Source organism: Pyricularia grisea, chromosome I, assembly GCF_004355905.1.
Source record: "Pyricularia grisea strain NI907 chromosome I, whole genome shotgun sequence".
Classification (NCBI taxonomy): domain Eukaryota; kingdom Fungi; phylum Ascomycota; class Sordariomycetes; order Magnaporthales; family Pyriculariaceae; genus Pyricularia; species Pyricularia grisea.
This window is the reverse complement of record NC_044973.1, coordinates 1,162,864-1,182,406: the sequence shown is the minus strand read 5'-3', so window position 1 is coordinate 1,182,406 and position 19,543 is coordinate 1,162,864. Positions and strand designations below refer to the sequence as shown.

Here is a 19,543-nt window from a genome sequence, read left to right as displayed (position 1 = left end):
TCATGTATTCCTGAAATGACGGTCTTCGTCAAGGATCATCATCAAACGTGAGGTAAGGCTGAGCCCTGTGTGTATGACCGTGGTGCTGGGGTAAGCTTCTTGGCTTGTCGTCCCGAAATTTTTAGTGCAACGTGCAACATGGTACAGAACGCAATCTTGGCCTGCTCCGCCAACAAGTGACGTTATGGCAAGCCAACCCACTATTTTTAACCGACTGACAAGTGTTAGCTCGCTGCGCAGCCGCCGGCGCCCACCGCCCGATTGGGAGTCCCCATCCTGAATGCGACCCAAACAGTACAAGCCACACAGTACAGCAAAGCTCTGCAAGGATGAGAGAAAAGGAAAAGGGGCGTGCGTGCATGGGGTCCTGGAGTTGGGGGAGGACCTTATTTCCCAAAATGGCACATCCATCATCCGATCGCCTCAGTGGATCAGCAACACATGGGACTGAGTCTGGACTTGTCAAAGTTGCAGCGCAGCCTTTTGAGGGTCCCATCCCCCCCAGGCCTCTTTCTTTGTCACAAGCACCGACAGACAAACTTGAAGTAGCACAAGATGATTTCTTCCGTGAGAAGCCGTAGGTTTTTGAACTATGCGGTTGCACTTAGTCTTTTCTTGACATTTTTGGCATATTACTCTCATCCAGCAACAAATGGCGACGACGACACCTTTGGTGCGCGACATGCACCGGCAGCCACCCAAAACCCGGCAAAACTCCGCGAGATGGTCAACCCTGACGCCATCGACAGCCCACCATCACCAGAGCTCGTCGAGTTCTGGAAGGCAGCTCTCGACGCCATGATGAAAGCAGCGCCACGCATCCCACCGATCAAGCTCAAGCAGAGTGTACCCGAGACAGATATAGATCCCAAATATGACCATGCTAAAGATCAAGCGCGAAGGGAGTTTGTCATCCTGTCCGAGTCGGACAAAGAGGTGCTCAAGTGGACGCATTCGCAAATGGTTCAGAGCGCAAAAAAATTGGGCCCACGGATACCTTATGCAAAGAATTCCAGGAGCTCAACAGGCACAGGCCCAAGGGGCATCGTTATGACCGCTGGCGGCAGGTACATACACAATGCCATCTTCTCGCTTCACATGCTCCGGCGCTCCGGCTCATTCCTCCCCGTGCAACTCTTCATCGACGGCAATGTCACCGACTTTGTGCGCGAAATTTGCACAGGGCAATTGTTCGAGTTGGGTGTCGAGTGTCATAGCATGGACGCTGTCTTCAACACAACTCCACAAATGCCCAAGCTGCTCAAGTACCAGTACAAGGTCTTCTCTATGCTTTTCTCATCATTCGATGACGTTCTGTTTCTGGATAGCGACTCTTATCCCATCTTCAACCCGGACGACCTCTTCTCTTCCGAACCATACAAATCGCGCGGCTTGATCACTTGGCCTGATGTTTGGCTCTCTTCCACATCCCCCACCTTTTACGAAATCACTGGTATGACAGCACCCGGCTTGGCCGAGCGCCGCAGCTCCGAATCCAGCGTCATGATGATCAAACGCTCGACGCACGGAGACGACCTGGTGATGGCTACGTACTACAACCTGTGGGGTCCTGATCGCTACTACCGGCTGTTGTCTCAAGGCTCCCCTGGCGAAGGCGATAAGGAAACCTTCCTACAAGCTGCCTTGGTGTTAAACAAGCCTTACTGGGACGTTCACACAGACGTCGGAATCTTGGGCCGATGGCTGAATGAGAGCTTTGTGGGCTACGGAATGAAGCAGGCGGAACCAAGAGAGGATTATCGACTGTTCTCCACTGCACCTGGCGGCAAGCACGGCAAAAAGCCCCAGTCGAAAGATCTTCAAGCCAAGAGAATGTTTATCCATCATAACAACCTCAAAATCGACATGCCCTCACTTGAGACCATCATGAAAGACGTGATGAAGAAGAACAAAGAGGGACAATTGAACCGACTATGGGGCGACGACGATACGCTCATCGAGCAGTCCGGTTACGACGTCGAGAAAGGCATGTGGGAGGAGATACTCAGGTATCACTGCCACCAGCATCCAAACGCGGATGGATGCAAAAGTTTAAGGGCCTACTTCGGGTCTGTGTTTCTGCAACCTTCACAGCCAAAATTTCAGCAATGATGGATCATAAATTTGGATCACATGCCGCCCTCTCGAGGCCCCCGAGCAAGACCAAGTCCCCCTAGCCAGGCAGGTGACGAGTACCACATATTTGGAGGACGCAGCGGATTTTATGAAGTAATGACGCGAAGTGTGTTTGAGGGATGGGTCGCTATCCCCGAGAGCCAGTCAAGGTGGGTAGCGGGGAGTGTGCAGGTTTTCGGAGCTGCAAGCAGGGCCTGCAATCCGGAGCCGGGAATGAACATACATGTACGAAGCAATATTTAGATTGTGACATGGCTGTATGTATTAATATAATTTGAGAGCTACAAGACGCGCATGATCTCCAGGGCGTCGATGTACAGTGGCGCTGGGGTTGAGTAACCTTTCGGTCAATCACACAACTGCCGATAGGTTTAATGCAAACATCAAATTTCCACCTTCATAGCTCTCTGTTCTTAAGCACATCCACCAGCACAGTGTCTTAATTACGCCCTGCAGGAGAAGTTTTCCAAGCGGCTCCCTAGGTGGTCGGCCGCTGCTTGTATGCAGAGATGAGCAGCTTACCACCGTCTGCCCAGATGACAGCCTGAGGAGGATTGGCGAAATGCAAGAGGCTGCATTTAATGAGCTGAATGCGGCTTACCGTCATGAAAAATAGTACCGGTTTCATAATTCGTTGTGACAATTCTCAAGTTGCTCGACGGGTTGGCGGCACGGATTAGTGGCACGGCGATGCCAATAATAGCCTGGGCGGCTAGAACGGTTACGGGGCCCTACGACTGAGCATTTAAACGCGACTCGCCAGGGACCCTTGCTGCTGTGCATGCAGGTCGTTCGTTGGTTGAGTAAATGCTACTAAATATGACTGTTGCGATAGCCTGGGCCACAATTTACGGCTCTCCGCTAGACAAGGACGAAAGCGCCGAGTTATGTAAAAGGAGGGGAAACCCGTTGTAAATACCTTGCTCATATCATTTTCCATTTCTTTTGTCTCTATTGCGGAACGATATCCTCGCCCACGTAACATATAGTCCTCAAAAAATGCATATTGCTGCAGCTTCGCTGGTGACACTGGGACTATTGTGCCTACCTAGCTTGCAGGAGGTCACCTATGGAACCGTTACCTGGCTATTCCCAGATAGATTCGCAGTCTTTCACACCCTCGATTTTGTCAATTTTAGCTACAGGTCGCCTTACGCAAAGCGGAATGTCTACACATTTTGCAACCTTGGAAACAATTCAGGAATAGATCAAAGTGAGTTATTGGCCACCATTTCTCTGTATTTCACTACGTATCTAGGTGCATTCGTAAGTCTACAGCTACTTATCAAGAATCCTCGTGGTCAGAGCAAGTTCAAAAGAGCAATGCCATTCGAGGGCTGGGTGATGTTCGAACTTGGCTTTACAAGCGTTGCCCGGTGAGAATTGCTGGTTCAACTTGCGTCCGGGCACGGTAGAGCCTTTGAGTTCGAACAGCGCAGCCTACAGCATCGATTCCGAAGCGAGGCCAATTGCATCAACGATTGGTCTCCAGCTTTCCAGCGCGAAGACGACTGCTACACCGGGACCCACAGCTACCGCCCCAAATTCGAGCATCACGAGGACGGAGACGTCAATAACAGCATCTACCCCTGCATTTGCCGTGACGTCGTGGGCTGGCATCTTCGTGGCAAAGGGATCAAGGCGGGCATTCACCGTCAAGCTCCTGCTGTGGATGAATATCAGGGAGATGCCTACCAGACGGCCTACAATACCACTGAGAAGTCGGGGAGCCATGTCGAGTTGTATTCCGCACGGACTCCTGGAGAACTTGAGGGATGGACCGCAGCAAATGAGCCTGTAGATGCGGGCGGAGAGGAGATGTGGAGAGGATATGCGGTATCTGAATTACAATCAGGATCAGTGACCAGAGCCGGACATGAACATATACATCGAAAATAATTCAGTTATTGGAAGAATATCTTCCGTCCAGGGCTACGGCTCTTTGGGGATTATAATGGAGACCATATGAACATGTTGGCACGATTTACTTTTGGCACATGAGCGATGGGAATATTAAAACGAATCCTCGTCATCCAATGCCATTACTTAATCGCGCTGTTAAGCCGCGGTGTATTACAGTTTTGACTCTTTTCCTACCCACTACCAATTACATGATGCCAGGCCCTGCCCAGCGCAAAGTCAACCAAATCAGTGCCTGCGTGAAGCTCAACAGCAGACTTCTCCTTCCTTACCCGGTCCCAGCCGGCTTCGGTTCCGTTCTCGGCCTCATCGTTGCCATGTATATCGCTGTTGGATCCAGATTTTCCAATGCCAGGGATGAAGGTCCACGAGGGTATAATTATCTGCCTTTGGCTATACGTCCTGAGCTCACCGGCCTGCATCATGCCGGCCATCAACACATCTATGGGTGCGTCGAGGTTCAAATTGCTGCGTACCAGGAGCTTGGCCGCGCCTGAGAGCGAGATTATGTAGCCGGCCAAGCAAATGACGGAGTCTGCTCGGTAGACGACACGTTTGTGTGCGCGCGGGAGCGAGGGTTCAATGTCGTCGACGTCAAAGCCGTTGACGGAAGAATCAGGGTCGTGATAGACGATGTAGTTGCCGTCTTTGAGACGCGTATCGAGACAGTGGCCGATGGAGAGGTAATCCCAAGTTCCAGATCGGGAGAGCCATGGGTCGTCAGTGTTGGTCTCGTCGAAAACGACGTCGGGGTTGTCCTTCTTCAGTAACTCCCGGAAAGCCCCATTGAGCCTGCCCATGATGGGTCTCAACTTGGCATCGAAGCCTGCATCCGACTCGAACACGAGCGAAGCGGGTATCTTATTCTCCAACATGTGTTGCCAGACATTGGCGTGGGCGCGAAAGCAACCCTTTTCGCTGGGTAAAAAGTCCGTCTTCTGCATCGGCGGCATACCCTGGTTGGTAAGAGTGGAGGCGTCCACGGCAGCGAAACGTGTGACTTGGATGTCAGCGATGTGCGACTGGATCGCCATGGCGTCGAAGCGGTCATGGCGGTGCGGGAGGTTGAGGAAAAAGATGGAATCGAGGCCAAGTGTACGGTTAGCTGCTGCGTCGAAGATGGCGTCCACTTTTTGTGCGTGTGATGGCGGCGGCCGGCTGTGTTTTTGGGACAGATAATCTTTATGCGCCGGCGTCGTCATGGTGCTGAAAATGAGAAAGATGCAAAAGGATGACGAGGCACCGAGCAGGAAGCCTAGCAGCTTGCCGTTCCCGCGGGACGACAACCTGGTGATCTTTTCTGACATCATTGTAAAATCTAGGGCGAGTCAAAGTGATGTGTACTTTTTGAATGTTGTATGTGCGAAAAGAAACGACCCTGAATATGCCAGGTTACCAAAAGAAAACAGTTTCTGTCGTCCCCGGAAGAACTGCTACAGAATGACAACAAGCTTTGGGAAGGGGTGAATTTAAAAATCCCCGCCGCCTGCCCCCAATAATCCCCAGGGGTCGATAAGTAATTTAACTGTAAGCCGATCATGCATGGTCCTCAATTCGCTTATTTTAGTTTTCTCACTGCAGATAGCAATCGACCATGGGCAAAGGTGAGAGACGTTTTACCTGATCCTCCGAAGTAAGCAAGCTCTTGGCACACTGAAATGGGCCATGATTGTGTCATTACGAGTGAAATCCATAGTAATCCAGCCCCTCCCCGTTGCCAATGAAGGGGGGGGGGGGGGGGGGGGGGGGGGGGGGGGGGGGGATTTTGTGGGCTGCTACCGCATTTCTTTCCAGCTTGGGTGATTGATAAGTCCAGGCTCCCAAAGTCCCCAAGGCCCCTGAACCCCGTGTCCGAAGCATGAAAGAAAAATCGGGGCAAAAGGGGTCCCTGCGAAGGCACGGAGGCAAGGCAAGGGAGGTAAGGCTGGACTGTGGTAGCATTGTTTATGGGGCCTGCAAATTATTGAGTTTATCAACCTCTGAATCAGTTCTAGTAGTAATCGGAGCTTGCGGGGCTCCATGTGCAAAGATTTTCTTTTTCATCGCACAGTTGGAAACAAGCTTTCCGGTAGCCGGCCTCTCTTCTGTTGGAAATGCACGTAGCTTTACCAAATCTACTATGAACAAGTGCTATGTATGGTCACGGAGCTCCGTGGTTTCCAACACTACCACTCTCACCTTGGAGGTCATAAACAGATGGCCACAGGTGCAAAAGCCCTTACAATAATGTGCAATTTTGAAATAGTGTCTCGCTCTAAACTCAATCCGCGCCACAGCCGTTGAAGCTTTGCAAACTGTAAACTCAGTGAGATGAAATTGGGCCAGGCGGATACGTTCATAGAGACTGTCCACTTTTTCAAGTGACTACTTGGGGGCTGTGCGTTGTAATAGTACAAATCCCAGTTCGAAAAGTTTGCCATTTGGAAATGAGTTCAAATCTTATTGTCGCGAGGAAGGCCAAAGGAAATTACGATAAATACAGTTTCAAGAATGTCAATGCAACCCATGGCAATTTTCAAAGTCTTTTTCGATTTGTCAAAATCTGCAGCAATCAAATAGCATGGGTTGGGTACCTTGAAGTCGCTCCGCCAATTGCGTCGACATGTACTAACAAGCTCACCAGGCGAAAATACAGAAACCGCCAGGGGCTCGATAGGACATCCCCCTGCAGGAGCTGCGCTAATAGAACGTCTGTCTGCACGCACGTGGAGTACCCAGCAATTTTCACGCAATAAGATGCATCGTGGCTGACTGATCACCAGGAAATTGCTCCTCGTTTTTCACCCCTGTCTTTGCGATCAGGCCCCTTGCTCAAAAGTCAAGATTGGCTGCTGGCTACGAGGATGTACAGTAAATGAAACAGTACGTACCATCAAGATCCACTTACAAGCATCTTCGCTTGGCGGCGGTTTGACCCGAGCTGTCGGGTCTCGACTGTGTAATGTAAACCGATGTACGGTGCGGTCATACGGGCACTATGCTCCGGTAAGGTTCTTAAGTTTCAAAGGAAGCTACCGTACGTACCTTCGAATCAAACAAGTCAGCCAGGCCTAGTGCCAGGAACACAACCGTAGATGTTCATGGGCAAGTTTTTGAGACAACACACTCTGGGTGGTTGCGCCGATGAATGCTCAAAATGAACTGTAGAAAAGGAGCTGGTTTTCTCCTTTCAAAAGGAACCTCAAGGACGCCACTCCTCAACTTCCTGTTCTGCTTGCGACACAAGTATAATTTCTATCACAAAGATTACAAACTAATATGGCCTCACCAAAGGTATGTCGTCTTGTATAAACACATTAAACATACTCGAGTTCTCGAATCCATTCTTTCAGATACAGCATTAGAGCTCAACGGCTTGAAGAATCTCGAAATCCTCATCCAACACTGCCACCAAGACAGTGAATTCACGTGCCGAAATTCTGTGATAGTGTCACCAGCTCACCCCTGGATGTGATTTTGTATTCTATTTCAATCCAAAATCCTTGGAAAAGCTGAAGGAAGTGTCTCAACACTGGGTATTAGAACAAAAAGTCCAAAATTTTCATGTGCGCTTGGCCTTTTACGACTTTGCCATTGCCGACCAAATCTCGACCTCAGCAGAACATGTTTTCTAGGGAGGAGTCTACTTTACCCCGAGGAAAGAATTATCCGGAACCCTCAGTCAAAAGCGAGACTTTAGTTTGTGAAATGCTCAAACACCGGGCTATCCTGACCGACAATCCAGCCTTTGTCGACGGCAGGGCCGACGTAAGTCTCCAGAGCCTTGGCATTTGGGCATACTACCCAGGATAGCTCTACGCTGCGGTCCAGACGGCATTGACGTCCCTCAACTATAACATCTGGCAACGCCTTTGAGCTGAATTGATCTCACAGTTCCCAGCACGAGCTTTATATCGAATGCGGGAAGTATGAAAACTACTGTAGACCCTAATCGGTCTAATGATCATTTACCCATAGCCGTGCATGAAGCCCGTTTCAGAACCAGGCCTGCGAGCTGCACCTGCAATACCTAGGGATGATTTCGTACAGCAAGCTAGGCATTATGCTGGAAGAAGCCGGTTGGGCTTACTTGCCAGACGGTCTCAGATAACATGTCTCACGCACCTGAGAGAACGCGGCCAGGTCCGGCAGATTATTGAGGAACGCTCTTATACTTGACTTGTTCTTTGACAAATCTACAGCTGTCATCTGGTCGTGGAGGACGTGGGCCAGACACGGGTCGGTGTCCTTTTTCTCAATGAGGAGGGATGTGATGGCTACAGAAAGGTGAACGACTACCTTCTTGGGACCTTACACCGTTAACCTCTCGGACGAAGCCCACCAAATCTTACACTGCCGATGCTAGCAACCGTGGTAGAATGTTGTGCCTTATATCAAAAGCTGAATGACGTGGCGGATCAAAGAATTTTTGGCGGGATCGAGACCAATCGCATTGAACTCCAGTGAATATGGATTGTTTTCACTTGGAAGGACAGGTGTACATGTGTGTTAGTGTATTTGACCTCTTTACCGCTGTTACTTTCTGTACGCCAACCTATGTGGTATCGGTGGAGCACATGCACATGAGCCCTGTCACCCGTGCGAGCCTTCATGGTGATGTCCGGCGCGCAGTTCCCGAATGTTTACCACTGCTGTTTTTCCTAGTTTCGCCCTGCTTCTTACCGAGGCAGACAGGTGGTACCTCCGTCAAGACTTGATGTTGCCAACAAAGCAAGATGTGAGAAGAGAAGAAAGAGGGAGAGTTGAGGTGCTCAGATGTCATTCCGTCAGTCATGTCTGCGTTGGCCAAGTCTGGTCCAAAACTACTCATCCAACAACATGCCAACCAGCCTACAATGTTGACTTGGGCTTCCCACGCCAAAAACAAAGTAGTTCGGTTGGACGCTCCCTCCCGCGCGAGTCACGACCAGCCATGAGTGGATGGGATGATTGGATGAGTGTTGCCGAGAATTTTATCTTGCCGCCGGGTTTCGTAAGTGGGCTGGCAACCTGGGCCCTTGATGTGATTGACGTTCGGGCAAGGTGGCTATCCTGACCCGACAGTTCGGGTCGGCCCGCGACTAGCAAGGGTCAGACCCTGTCAAACTTACGCCGATGTGAAGAAAAGGGAGGGTCCCCAACGCGCCAACGCGGCAAGAGAATAGAAAGTGACCTGTGGATTCTGGGGCGCAAGAGGGTCTGTCAACGTGGCCGAGTCGCTATTAATACTGCGCCAGTGTGGTGTATGTAGAATGAGCGAAGTTGTATCGTTGGTGGTCGTGCCGCTCAGTGTATGGGCATCACGAGAAGATTGAAGTCGGCGCCAAGAAACAGGTGGAGTGAATGTTGTACACGACATACAATTCCTTGAACAAAATATCTGCAGTTTATTTACAAATTTATTTAGTATTGTCTGGTTATTCCTAGGTGCCGAGGCCCTTACTTTTCCGCATACCCGAACTTTTTCATCCAAAATGAAACCGCGTTGCCCTATCAATCTTGTTAGTCGGTTAGAACTTGATACTTCTAGTAACCTTTTTACCAGATACCTTGCTGTTTCCCTTGTTAGTAGTGTACTCGGATGCCGTGATACCCTTTGCAGGTGTGGGCTTGTTTCCACTTTTCAAACCTGTGCTCTTGCCAGACTTGACAACTGCGCCTTGGACTCGGCCGTCACTAAAGGACTTGCGCTTGTCCGGCACACCCCCTTTTACTGAAGCGGCTTTGCCCACCGTCCCTTTGCCAGCAGTACCCTGACCTCGAACTGCAGTATTGGAAACTTTGGAGGCAGGTTTTATAGGGCACACCGGTCTACCGTTAGGGTCTCGGTTGGCCATGCTGCCCCCACAAGCGCCGGTAGCCTCTCCGACGAATGGAACTGAAGTGCCGGCTTTTGTAAACAGTCTGGCTTCCCATCGCCTTCCTTCGGGTGTTCCTGAAGTGACCGCAAAGTAATTCTTCAATTTCAACAGTTCCTTGCAGCCAAATTCCCCTCAGTGTGACTCTGTATTTCTTCATTCAGTCCATCTTCATCGAAAATTCAAGTGCTATATTTCTCTTTGTACGCCATGTACCATGGATCTGAACAGACGCAAGATCCACATCCTTGATTTGCCCACAGAGGCATTATCTGCCATTTTCAGCTTTGTCAAGTTTGACAATGGCTTTGTCGAGCTTAATAGTCTGCAATACTTCGATAAACTCGCCAAAATACGGCCGACATCAAAAACCTGCGGCTAGTGTGCAGAGAATTCGCTGCCGTTTCCGCACCTCTGCTCTTGCCAATAGCGACATGCTCCATTCTTAGCCCCAAGTCAATCGATGGTTTGGAGGAGATTTCTCACCATGCGCTATTTTCGCAGTGAAGGGCAGCCAGATCAATCTCTATCAAGCTTGTCGACTATATTAGACCCAGCTCAACTTACCTCCCCCCTCCTCGATCTGTTTGCAGAATGTGTTCTCAACTTTGTGCCTGCTGACATCAGCATTCAATTCCGGGAAGTAACTTACACGTATATTTTAAAAATTCAAGTAAGCGTGTGAAGTGGGATATATGAGGCAATCCGCAACTTCTTTTGCACGCAAGGTGGAACTCCAAATGGGAACAATGTCCTTACGGACACGTTGGGCCTGAGCTTATCCATATATCTCGCCGAAATAGCGCATACCTTGGGACCTTAGCCTGAGGTTTAGCAGCTGGGCATAGAAGCGATAGGATTATCAAAGACCGAAGCGGAAAATGCGCGAGGAGGATTAACCTGTAAACCCTACCGCCGTTGAAATTAAGAGTCACTTCCCTCGAAGCTCATTTGCACATCAACAATAAGGGGCTGATACAAGCGCATATAACCGGCCTAAAGGGTAAAGGTTAGCGTCGAAAGCTGAAGAAAAGAAAGCTCCTACGTATTTGTTCCCTTGGGTTGAGCCGATTGTTCCATACAGTCCGTGATCCGACGAGGACATATTCTGCTTATACTTGCGGAATTAGTAGGTTGTGACCTTCATCAGCGGTAACCTCGGATTATATAACTGTCCATTCATAGCCAAGAGGCGCACAAGAGCTTTTTCGGGCAGTATATATCAATGCAGAATCTTGATCAGGTCCTACCCAAACAGCAATCAGGAGTCGTCCGAATAGGGCCCGGCAACCATCTCTATGGCGTAGCCAAAATCCTCGACGGGGCCAGCGGATCCTTTTTGGGGGACCGGATCGGAAATACCTCTGGCACCCATCTGGACCTTGGACCGAATTGTGCCTCTTCCACCAGGCCTTGAGACTATCAACTGTTAAGGGCGTACATGGTGTAAGTGTCAAGCTTTTTGGGTAGCTGGAAACATATAGAAACATGCATAGAAGTCTTTAGCTGCCAGCTTAATTTTCGAGCCTGCAGTTGCTTCTGCAGTGGGCCTCCCGCCGCTACATCAAGCGGCCCACAACGTCCTGACGCAAGAACGGAAGAATCGTTTACTGGTAGTGTGGGCACTGGCTGAAAAAGAAGGGCAGTAATCAAAGGTTCTGGACCCTTTCCCTGCCACTCCAGCACCAACCAGTTTGAACAAAAAACAAATCCCGAGACCAAGATATTGTCAAAATTATGCAGTCCAAAAGGAGGTAAAAACTGTAAAGAAATATCACATTAGATACGGTGCATCTGAGATGCAAGTCAACCAACAGAAGGTCAAGTAGGGATTTTGCACGTAGGGCACGAAACCGTGGTTCTTATTTCCCAGAGTCACAGGAAATCTGCGGGTCGGCGCCGCGATCATCTATTAGGAAGCAGAGGAGGCGCGTCCACTCCCTTCGACGGGCCAAGAGCAGTGTAGCAAACCCAGCCAGCATACTTTTAGCGATAGCGGTGTGACCCGTTTGACGTCAAAGAAACCCATCACAGCTCTCAAAAGCCTGTCAAACATTGATGCCTCTTCATTGATGGGGTTATTGAAAAGCCCAACTAGACAAAAGCCCTGGCGTCAATTTCGAGAACGGGGAAACCAAGTTATTCAAAAGAAGCCAGTTCTTTGAAGAGAAGTAGGCTAAAATATGAACAGCTGAGCTAGGAAATTGAAGCAAAAGTACATCGTATCTATGAGATACCTTTGTGATGGTCGACAATGCCGCCAGACACTCAGAATATGGTTTTTGTTGAATTTTCTTGGATATTTCCAAAGACTTCTGTCATTGGTTGGCGTTTTACTCTTACGCTAACTTTCGACGTCGAATAGCCATCGGTTACTTGGACCGCCTATATGAAGAGCAACTAATTTCCAGGATGTCTAGGAAAGAAACAAACTTGCAGTTTTAAACCTTGTTTTCGAAACTCCGTTTCATCTTTGAGTATCGGCCCCAACGTGTAGGGAAGAAAGTAAAATGGGTAGAAAAGAATGTTTGTGGCAGCATGATGCTGCCACGAGAGTGTAGCAGCCCCAGGAACATTTCTGAAAAGCCTCCGTCTTCGCCACCGGCCTTGCTCTCGCACTCCTTTGTCTCTAAGCAGCGATGCGCAGGATCTGGAACTCCTGTGGGACGTCCTCAGCGCCGGTGACGGTCTCGTTGGAGACGAGGTCGACGCTAAAAGTGGCATAACTCTGTTAGCGATAGATGTTGCAGGGACTTTGAATTTGGGTTTAAGACCGATCATATAAGCAAGAAGGGGATTTTCATACTAGAAGGTAAAAAAATGTTAGCCTGGATCATTCCACGGAATTTTAGAGAAGGCTTAGTACTCACCAATTCGTTCAACTTGGTATCATCCAGACCCTTGAGGTTGTACTCAGCTCCATCGGCGAGAACCACCTTGTCGGGCTTGGCCGTCTCCTTGCAACCACCCTGGCTGGCGGGGCAGCTTTCCTCCTCCGGCCCGCGCCTAAGCAGCGAGGCGGCGCGCCACACGGCGCCGTTCAGACTACCGCCGTCGCCACGGGACATGCAGAAGGGCAAGCCGGCGTTCTGGCTGATGATGATGTTGTCGCAGCCGTTGACGAATCCGCGGAGGTTCCTGGTGCCCGTGCCGCCGTCAAAGCGGATGCTGCGGTAGTTGGTGGTCGACGCGCAGCACCTGCCCGAGGCGATGTCGCTACAGACGACGTAGCTGCCCGAGCAGGTCTGCGAACCAGAGTAGAGCTTGATGTTTACGGCCGAGGCGAGGCTGGCGGCGAGACCAAGGATGGCGGTGACTTGGGTAAACAGCATCTTGAAGACTGTGAGACTGTGAGTGAAGAGTAAGTGTTTAATGGAGGGATCTGTAGGTCGTGGGTTTGCTGCGTGCTGCTGGCTGCTGGCTAGAGTCTTTCTCTAGAAATCGAGGGAACACCTCTCTTTATATACACCTCGCCATTTCGGTATTGTTCGCAAAGCTCTTGAGATACTTCTTAATCCATAGACATTATCTTTCCCCAGCCTCTCTACCCGTACGTAGGGTATGCTTCCCAACATGTCAACGATGTGTTGCATTTCTGACCCCCATACCGGCTCCAACGGCACACAGTGCATGAGTATAGACTTGAGGCAGGGCATAATCTCTCAAAGACCCCGCCTAATAATAATACCGTGCATGTGTGCCAAGTTACTCAGATACCAGGACGGGTATCAATATTCCAGCGGGTCCCTCAGAGCTGAAGAGCTGTCGGCAACCAAAAGAATGAATTCCGCAAGTTTGCGAACTTGTCCAAGTAATGACTTGCGGACTCGGTTACCGCTCCAGACTGACTGGCTGCAGATCCAAAGTCTTTGGATGTCAGCGTTGCATTGCGGAGCTTGCATAGCTATATTGCATGATGAATATATTTGTTGTTCATGTTACACCCAGACTGACCTCAATGTCCGTACAGCAAAAACCTATTCTGATTGGATGTGAACCCGCATCTTCTACCACTGGTAGTAAAAGCCTTGAATTACAAGAGGCTTGGGCATGTTTTCCAAATGCCGCGTACGGGTACTGTAGCATCGGTAATTTGACACGGGTACGGTAGCACCAGAAGCTCCACACGGGTACGCTAGCAACGGACACCTGACGCGGGTACGGTAACAAGTAGCATCGACAGCCTTTTGACGCACACTAACGAACACGTGCAGGCAGAATTGATAGGGTAGGAGAGCCATGTATTGGGTTGAGTAGCGCTATCTAGCCAAAAGAGCGCGGAGGCTCTTTTATCCTGCTCTTAACGCTGACTCAGCGCTCGCTGTCATGTGATGACTCGATCTATCGGATTATCTAATGCGACACCTTTCACGTAATTTCCATGCATATGTCATATATTTAACTTCTAGGTGAGGCCCGTGCCGGTGCCGTGGCTTACGTGGGAGAATCCAAAATCCGGCGCCGGGAAGGAGGCCCGGCATTATACCCGACCGCTCAATCGATGGATTCAATCATGCGATCACCTTCTAAACTGTGCTTCGGGATCCGTTGAGCTGAATAAAAAGATGCCATTGGACTTAAATTGACCGCTAGACTCGTATTATCAAGCACCTCCATAAGTATGTTGATGGGAGGAACGACACCATCAGGCGAGTGTTCGGCTTGCAGTCCCTGTCAATCTGTGACTGTTTCCGAGGGGTGGCTGCTTCAAGGGAGTTAACCGAAGTAGTAATTGTGTATTCAAAGGATAGAAACTTGGCATCTTTGTCCGAGAAGGCCATGGTCAGTACTTCTTGGTATATGAATTCTTAGGTACCGGATGGGTACCGTTTGGAAAATTCCTTCTCGGACGCCAGTAGCAACGGAGGCAGGCATCACAAGGGGCTCGTGGGTGTGCAACCCCACTAAGCAATAGAAGCGCGCGGGCAAGTTGCTTTCGACACAAATGGCCGGTGATGAAACGAGATCGAATCTTGTATATCACTCAGCCATTTCCTTCCATACGGTATCGAAATTCTGTATACCTCTATAAACGTACTTGGCATGGTTTAACCTCACTGCTTGTGCCTATAGATGCGATATGAGTGGTTTGCTATATAGCTTGTTACATCCACAGTCTGAAAAACCCAGCCATCCTGATGGCTCAGGGTGTTCAACACTGAATATCTTCTATTAACCCTTCTTTTTACATGACCTACATATCGCTCCCTGTGAAAGCCTCATCTAGGCCACGGCCTGCCAATGAAGGCCGCCTGCCTTCCACCTTGCCAAAACATAAGATCCGAAAAAGGGATAAACCACAGTAACCTGGGTAGGCCACATGTGTGCGCCCTTGAAGCTTCCACCCATATCGCCCTCCAGCAAGTCCCCTAATGGCGGGCCCACCAGCGCCGAAAAAGTAAGATTCTGAGGTTCATAAAAAGAAGGCTGTCAATTGAACTTAAAGCCTCGTCTCATAATCACGACGATGGTGGGAATTAGATGGTGGGAAGTGCCGTTAACGGCACCGTAGGTGGTTCTAAAGACCGTATAGCCGGTTTCGGTGCTACGAATAGTCACTGAAAGGCCGCAATAAGTGTATCAAAACTATACGTAATACGCTATGACCTGGGTATGAGGCTGGCCGTAATAGGCTTCATGATTTTACCAACGTGGACACGGAGTAGATGTTGCATACCCACCTGAGATACGGAACAAAGATAGCATCAGCGGCTCGACACCTAAGGAAACTCGCCGATATGTTTCCGGCAAACGCAAATGTCCCCGAGACTTGAGTAAGTCTCCGAAATAAAATAGGCACGATGAATATGAATGGACAAAGGATATCTTACTTAAGCTGACCAAGGTTCGTCTGCGAAGCACTGAAACCAAAGAGCGACGTGACGGTTGGGGCCTGGGTACGTTACTTTGAACTTGAAGAGAGGGCCTCGGTGGAGTACACATACACCGCGATAACGATAGTTGTTTCACGTCAAGCCCGTTGCTGGCTGGTTGGATATGATGTCCGCACCACTTGGCCTGTCATCTGACCCCACGTAAGCAACCGAATTTGTCGATTATCCTGTTTCCTACAGTTATTGTTTACCATTATAAAGCCGCGGTGTACCTCGTTTCCCTTTTTTTTTATATCACACACATAATTCCTGGTACTGGTCAGACCGGCCTCTACGCTGTGCCTCATCCACTCGAAACTACTTTGGAACTCCCATAGCCACACAGAAAACATGGGCGCAGATACCGATATCACCTCGGCGTCCAAGACGGGCATTAACGATGACAACATCCTCTTTGGTGCCAACCAGACAGAAGTCCACCGTCTTGACATGCAACACCAATGCATCCATGACGCGAATCCTACGTTTGTCTACGCTCCCCTGGATCTGTCAAAGGGTGGGTATAAAATCTTGGATCAGGCAACAGGAAGCGGTAAGGTTGCTCGCAGCATTTCACCTAACCCTTGGCCCGCCATCGCTTGATCGCTCACTGATTCAAATCATTCCACGACAGGCATCTGGATCTGCGAAGCTCGCGCAGCAGCAAGGGCAGACAATGAATGGGTGGGCACCGATATCGAGGACCAGTACTTCCCGACAAACCCACCCGCAGACACCACATACCACCACCAGTCCATGACCGAGCCGTGGCCCGAGAAGTGGCGCGGATATTTTGACCTGGTGCACTCGCGCATGGCACTCCCCGGCGTCGGCATCTTCCCCCTCGAGACGGCGGTGAAAAACCTCATCTCGCTCGTCAAGCCCGGCGGCTGGATCCAGCTGGTCGAGGTGGAGTGGAACGACTGGCAGATGGGGCCCGAGGGGACCGTGTTCCGAGACGCTATCAAGGACCTCTTCTCTGTCGTCACCGGCGGCCAGGGGGTCGACCTGCGCGAGAAACTGATCCCCATGTTGGAGGGTGCCGGGCTAGTCAACATCAACTACAAAATCATTGTGACGCCGTATGGTGCCCGCGCGAGCGATAAGATTCGTTCCACCAGTGAGGCGAGCTTGTTCGCTACTGCGATGGGGGTCAGCACCACCACCAAGATGCTGCCCCCTATCAGTGTTCCGCGCGAGCGGCTTGATGCTATGCCGGAGAAGGTGCTTGCTGAGGCGAAGAAGGAGGGTTGGGAGTCTCAACATTTTGTCTTGTGGGCACAAAATCCCTCAAAAAGGAATGACTGATGTATTAGAGGATTACACTTTACAAATTGCCAAGAAGTACATGTTCTTGTTAGCATTTGATGTGAGAAGCTATGACGATGGACCTGCCCCTCTCGATCTCTTCAAATCTCACATCAGCAGCAGTTGCCTCAGTGCAAGTTGTTTTACTCAACCAACTAACAGAATCTCTCGCCACAGAAAATCTATCTTTCCACAATGCTCAACACCGAGGACAGGTGTAGAGCAATCCGATTTGGTCCATCAGACCGACTGAGCATCAAAGTAAACCGAGGTAAACTTTGATAAATCGACCACTCATAAGCCACTGGGCAAGAAAACCCTAGGGTGGACGCTTTTATTCTGAATTGAAGAAAAATGTCAAGTGTGAAATGATAAGCATGCTGTTTGGACTCCTTTTCTCTTTGTTCTTCTTCTGCACATTGGGACATTTCTATTCTTTTCCCCCTCTTCTTCTGCATACCCTAACAACCTTGGGGTTAAGCTCGCAGTTGTGCAGGTTTCCCGACCAGTCGGGGCACTCCTTGGCGCCAATCATACAGAAGCGCAAGTCCGAGGTGTAGTGGAAACGGATGGGTCCGGGCGGGCTAAAGCACTTCTTTTGCTGTTGTAAGCATAGCTCCTGACCAGGAGGGGCAGCTCATAAACTTTGGAGTGGCAGCCTCAGGCGAACTTCATGACTCTATAAGCGTTGCCGAACGGCTTCGAACTCCGTCTGTCTCCGGTGGTATAGCCGACGGCAAGGTCGGCACTAAAGATCCGGTATTCTTCGCATTTGTAATGTTTGCCAGCGCGTTGCTTCTCTGGCTAGCGAATGCTCGCTTCGAGTTGGAGGCTACGGCTGTCCTCAAATATACCCTTGTTCTCAGCTCGTCCATTTGCTTATGCTTCTTCACGGGCCGCGGTAATGAGCCTCTAGGATGTAATACTCGGCCTCCCAACTTCTCCACCTGTTAGCCCACAGATCAATCAACTGCACTGGGTACTTCTTAGCTGGAGGTTTCGGCCATGTCTGCCAGAACGCTTAAATCAACAAACGGTGACGGCCACAAAATGAAAAGAAAAAAAGAAAAAAAGAAAAAAAAAAAAGAAAATTAGAGGCTTGTTATACGTCACGCTCTGTGTGTAAAACTTGTTGAAAATGCGTAATTGCCGAGTGGAATCGTCTCACAAAACGCGTTGTTGTTCGGCCGGTATCAGGTATTTGTCATGGCCAGGTTCAGCATAGGATTAGACGGATTTAGGTGGGATATGGGTAAGGATAAGTCTCAAAAACGTATATCTCTTATAACAATACTGGGTGGGTCGAATTTGGAGGCCGACTGAGGAATCGTGGAGTCTCGTTAACGCGGCCCTTCTTCACGGTGCGGATAGTCCTGGATGGCTGAGATGAACAATACCAGAACTTCATTGGCAGAAACCGACGCAGTAAAGTTCACCTCAACAGCTGCTGCTGGTCACCGTCAATGTAGAAGCTATCCTCCTGGAAAACACGGGGAAATAGCGGAGAATACTTGATCCCATTTTGTTCTGGCTTTCAATCTATTACTCGAGTCCTCGACCGACCGATGCTCTTCATCGGCGGGTGTCCACGTGAATTTCCTCACTATGTGCCTCAAACCGTTACTACTGATGGACACCGTTTTTCCACTAATCTGAAATGCAAAGTGCCGTCGATGAGGTCTGACAAGTAGCGCAATCGGGAGAATTGATTCAGTGGTACCCTTCGGGATTATTTCATTCAGAGCGGCGGCACCAGGTGGGATGGTATGGAGGCCGACCGGCAGGCGTGAATACCACCGCCGCCGACGAACCACGAGAAACATACAGAGGGCGGTTCGATATGGGCTATGGCCATGGCTGCTGCGGTAACCTCGAGCCTGCGCACCTGAACGGTAAGAAGAATAAGCAAGACACGTGGGAGGACAGGATTATCAGGCAGGCTGCGGAAGCGATGATTGCTGTTGTGCCCGCTGGTAACTTTGTCTCAGACTGTCGGAGGTGGTGGAGGTAAGATGGACGGAGGATTGGGAGCGGTCATTTCCGCTTTGGGTGACATATGAGGTAGAGGCAAGAAGCACAAGAACAGGAGCTGTGACTATGACAGCAACTCTAGAAGCTATGGCGTCGCCAGGCAGAACTACAATGGCAGCTCGCCGCTATATAAGCGGACCGGCTCCAGCGGCCAAAGCTACTACAGGGGCTCATCGCACTCTTGGTATCAGCACTGCGGCGATTTGTTCTCATATGACGAGACCCGATCACACAGCAGCCAGCAGTCATATGGCAGCAGCTCATGCGGGACAAAATCCAGGTTGTGGAAGTCAGCGATCCTGCAGCGGCAGCGATCGCACATCTAGCTACGTATCCTGTCACAGGGATGACCCGGAAGATTTCATGCTCGGCGGCTGCCCAGGCAGGCGAAGCTAAGACAGCCAAGGAGGCCGTTATGGATCGAGCCCGAGCCGGTGA

At 50.1% G+C, this 19,543-nt stretch overlaps 6 protein-coding genes across 6 annotated transcripts; 3 read left to right on the top strand and 3 right to left on the bottom strand.

Annotated features, from left to right (window-relative positions):
* Positions 1-398: 398 nt before the first annotated feature.
* Positions 399-2,112, top strand: PgNI_05435 (uncharacterized protein; the record flags this gene model as incomplete). Its single annotated transcript, XM_031125466.1, has 2 exons — positions 399-567; positions 647-2,112. The coding sequence occupies 2 exons, from the start codon at positions 399-401 to the stop codon at positions 2,110-2,112; spliced, it is 1,635 nt and encodes a 544-aa protein (XP_030981950.1).
* A 1,464-nt stretch (positions 2,113-3,576) lies between these two features.
* PgNI_05434 (uncharacterized protein) lies at positions 3,577-5,363 on the bottom strand (the record flags this gene model as incomplete). The annotated part of the gene is made up of 2 exons (XM_031125465.1): positions 3,577-3,931; positions 4,234-5,363. The coding sequence occupies 2 exons, from the start codon at positions 5,361-5,363 to the stop codon at positions 3,577-3,579; spliced, it is 1,485 nt and encodes a 494-aa protein (XP_030981952.1).
* Positions 5,364-9,474: 4,111 nt separating this feature from the next.
* On the bottom strand, positions 9,475-9,872 carry PgNI_05433 (uncharacterized protein; the record flags this gene model as incomplete). The annotated part of the gene is made up of 2 exons (XM_031125464.1): positions 9,475-9,525; positions 9,585-9,872. 2 exons carry the CDS (start codon positions 9,870-9,872, stop codon positions 9,475-9,477), a joined length of 339 nt encoding a protein of 112 aa, XP_030982258.1.
* A 2,650-nt stretch (positions 9,873-12,522) lies between these two features.
* PgNI_05432 (uncharacterized protein) lies at positions 12,523-13,299 on the bottom strand (the record flags this gene model as incomplete). Its single annotated transcript, XM_031125463.1, has 2 exons — positions 12,764-13,299; positions 12,523-12,621 (listed from the first exon to the last, which is right to left on the bottom strand). Exons 1-2 carry the CDS (start codon positions 13,223-13,225, stop codon positions 12,523-12,525), a joined length of 561 nt encoding a protein of 186 aa, XP_030982262.1. The 5' UTR covers positions 13,226-13,299.
* A 2,818-nt stretch (positions 13,300-16,117) lies between these two features.
* Positions 16,118-17,074, top strand: PgNI_05431 (uncharacterized protein; the record flags this gene model as incomplete). The annotated part of the gene is made up of 2 exons (XM_031125462.1): positions 16,118-16,319; positions 16,401-17,074. 2 exons carry the CDS (start codon positions 16,118-16,120, stop codon positions 17,072-17,074), a joined length of 876 nt encoding a protein of 291 aa, XP_030982252.1.
* A 1,840-nt stretch (positions 17,075-18,914) lies between these two features.
* Positions 18,915-19,431, top strand: PgNI_05430 (uncharacterized protein; the record flags this gene model as incomplete). The annotated part of the gene is made up of 2 exons (XM_031125461.1): positions 18,915-19,081; positions 19,140-19,431. The coding sequence occupies 2 exons, from the start codon at positions 18,915-18,917 to the stop codon at positions 19,429-19,431; spliced, it is 459 nt and encodes a 152-aa protein (XP_030981957.1).
* Positions 19,432-19,543: the final 112 nt, after the last annotated feature.